The 1,672-nt window shown below is 50.6% G+C and overlaps 1 protein-coding gene across 1 annotated transcript; it reads left to right on the forward strand.

The window, feature by feature from the left end:
* The first annotated feature begins 632 nt into the window (after window positions 1–632).
* On the forward strand, window positions 633–1,118 carry LOC123064527 (16.6 kDa heat shock protein-like). The gene has a single exon (XM_044487993.1). The coding sequence runs from the start codon at window positions 633–635 to the stop codon at window positions 1,095–1,097; it is 465 nt and encodes a 154-aa protein (XP_044343928.1). The 3' UTR covers window positions 1,098–1,118.
* The last annotated feature ends 554 nt before the right edge of the window (window positions 1,119–1,672 follow it).

The raw sequence follows: 1,672 nt of genomic DNA on the forward strand, positions 1-1,672 counted from the left end.
ACGGGAAGGCCTCGATCTAGCAGCTGATCTAAACATCACAAAGGCACATGTTGCTACAGATTGCAAGGCTGTTGCAAGTGAGATTGGCAGGAGAAGCACTTCGGCTTATGGGCCTGTGGTTAGAGAAATTGAGTTGCAAGCGTCCTTTTTCATTTCATGTAAAGTAGTTTATCAGTCTAGGAGCTCGAATTACGATGCTCACAACTTAGCAAAGCATGCTCTAACTCTGAGTGTTGGTCGTCATGTTTGGTTAGGCCAGCGTGAAGGCATTTTATTCGTCTCTGTAAACATTGTGACGACGTAATAAAGCTTTGCGAGGTTGTCTTAAAAAAAAATTTGTTTCTCGCAGTTCTCAAAAAAGAAAAGATGTTTCTCGCAACGCCGAGCATGCTCGCGGCACCAACCGCGGGCCACTCTCGAATTCTCTATCAACTCTGGAGGAGTCGCCTGACACATCCAGAGATCACTACACACCCATTTCTCTTATAAAGGCGCACATCCATGCACGTAGTACATCGCCTCACACAGTCACACTCACACTCACACATACGGCTATTAGGGATTGCGAACGAGCAAGTCAATACGAGAGCGCACAGCGCAGCGAGCAGATCAACTAAGTGAGCAGCGAGCGAATGGCTCTGGCGCGGTGCAGCGGCGTGCTGGGCAACCCGCTGTCGGTGGACTTCTGGGCGGACGCGGACCCTTTCGGCGGCGCCGTCCGCGCCCTGGCCGAGCGCTGCCCCGAGCTCACGAACGTCCGCGTCGACTGGAAGGAGACGCCAGCCGCGCACGTCTTCACGGCCGACCTCCCCGGCGTCCGGAAGGGCGACGCCAAGGTGGAAGTCGTGGACGGCGACGTGCTGGTCATCAGCGGCCAGCGCGCCAAGGAGGAGGAGGAGGGTGGCGGCAAGGACGAGCGGTGGCACCGGGTGGAGCGCAGCAGCGGCGGGTTCGAGAGGAGGTTCCGTCTGCCGGGGGGCGTGAGGGTAGACGGGGTGAGCGCGTCCATGGAGGACGGCGTGCTGACGGTCACCGTGCCCAAGGAGGAAGAGGCCAAGAAGCCGCAGGTCAAGGCCGTGGAGATCCAAGGCTGCTGAGACCACAAGGGTCATGGTTGGTTAGTCTCAAAAAAAAGGGATATACATGGTCGAACTATATGCATATGGCTACACACGACCTACGTACGTGCTGTTACACCTATGTTGTTTGCTAGGTGAGCGTGCTCAGTGTACTTGTGTGGGATGTGATTGCGATAATTCGAGCGAGATATTGTACTCTAAGTTTTGTAACATGCATGGGTTGCCACCTTTGGTTTTTGTCGCGAACGAATACTCCCTCCATTCACAAGTATGCAATGTTGGGGATATTTTAATATGAATTACATAAAGACTTAAATGAGTGGAGAAACACGCTAAGGGCTCATTTGATTCAAAGGAATTGCATAGGATTTTTAGAGGATTTGAACCCTTAGAAATTTTTCCTGTAATGCTTGTTTGATTCGTAAGATTGGCGTCCTTAGGAATTTTTCCATAGTATCCATTTGTACTACATTTTGAAGGAAAAATTCCATCCACTCAAACCTCTTTGTAGAATTTCTTTGTTTTTCCTGTGCTATCAAACATTCTTTCAAATCCTGTAGGATATTATAGGACATGCCATCATATTCCTACAT

This window comes from Triticum aestivum, chromosome 3B, assembly GCF_018294505.1.
Source record: "Triticum aestivum cultivar Chinese Spring chromosome 3B, IWGSC CS RefSeq v2.1, whole genome shotgun sequence".
In the NCBI taxonomy this organism is placed as follows: domain Eukaryota; kingdom Viridiplantae; phylum Streptophyta; class Magnoliopsida; order Poales; family Poaceae; genus Triticum; species Triticum aestivum.

Bases quoted from the DNA above. Each gene is read 5' to 3' on its own strand.
- LOC123064527 (XM_044487993.1), top strand. From the start codon at position 633: ATGGCTCTGGCGCGGTGCAGCGGCGTGCTGGGCAACCCGCTGTCGGTG.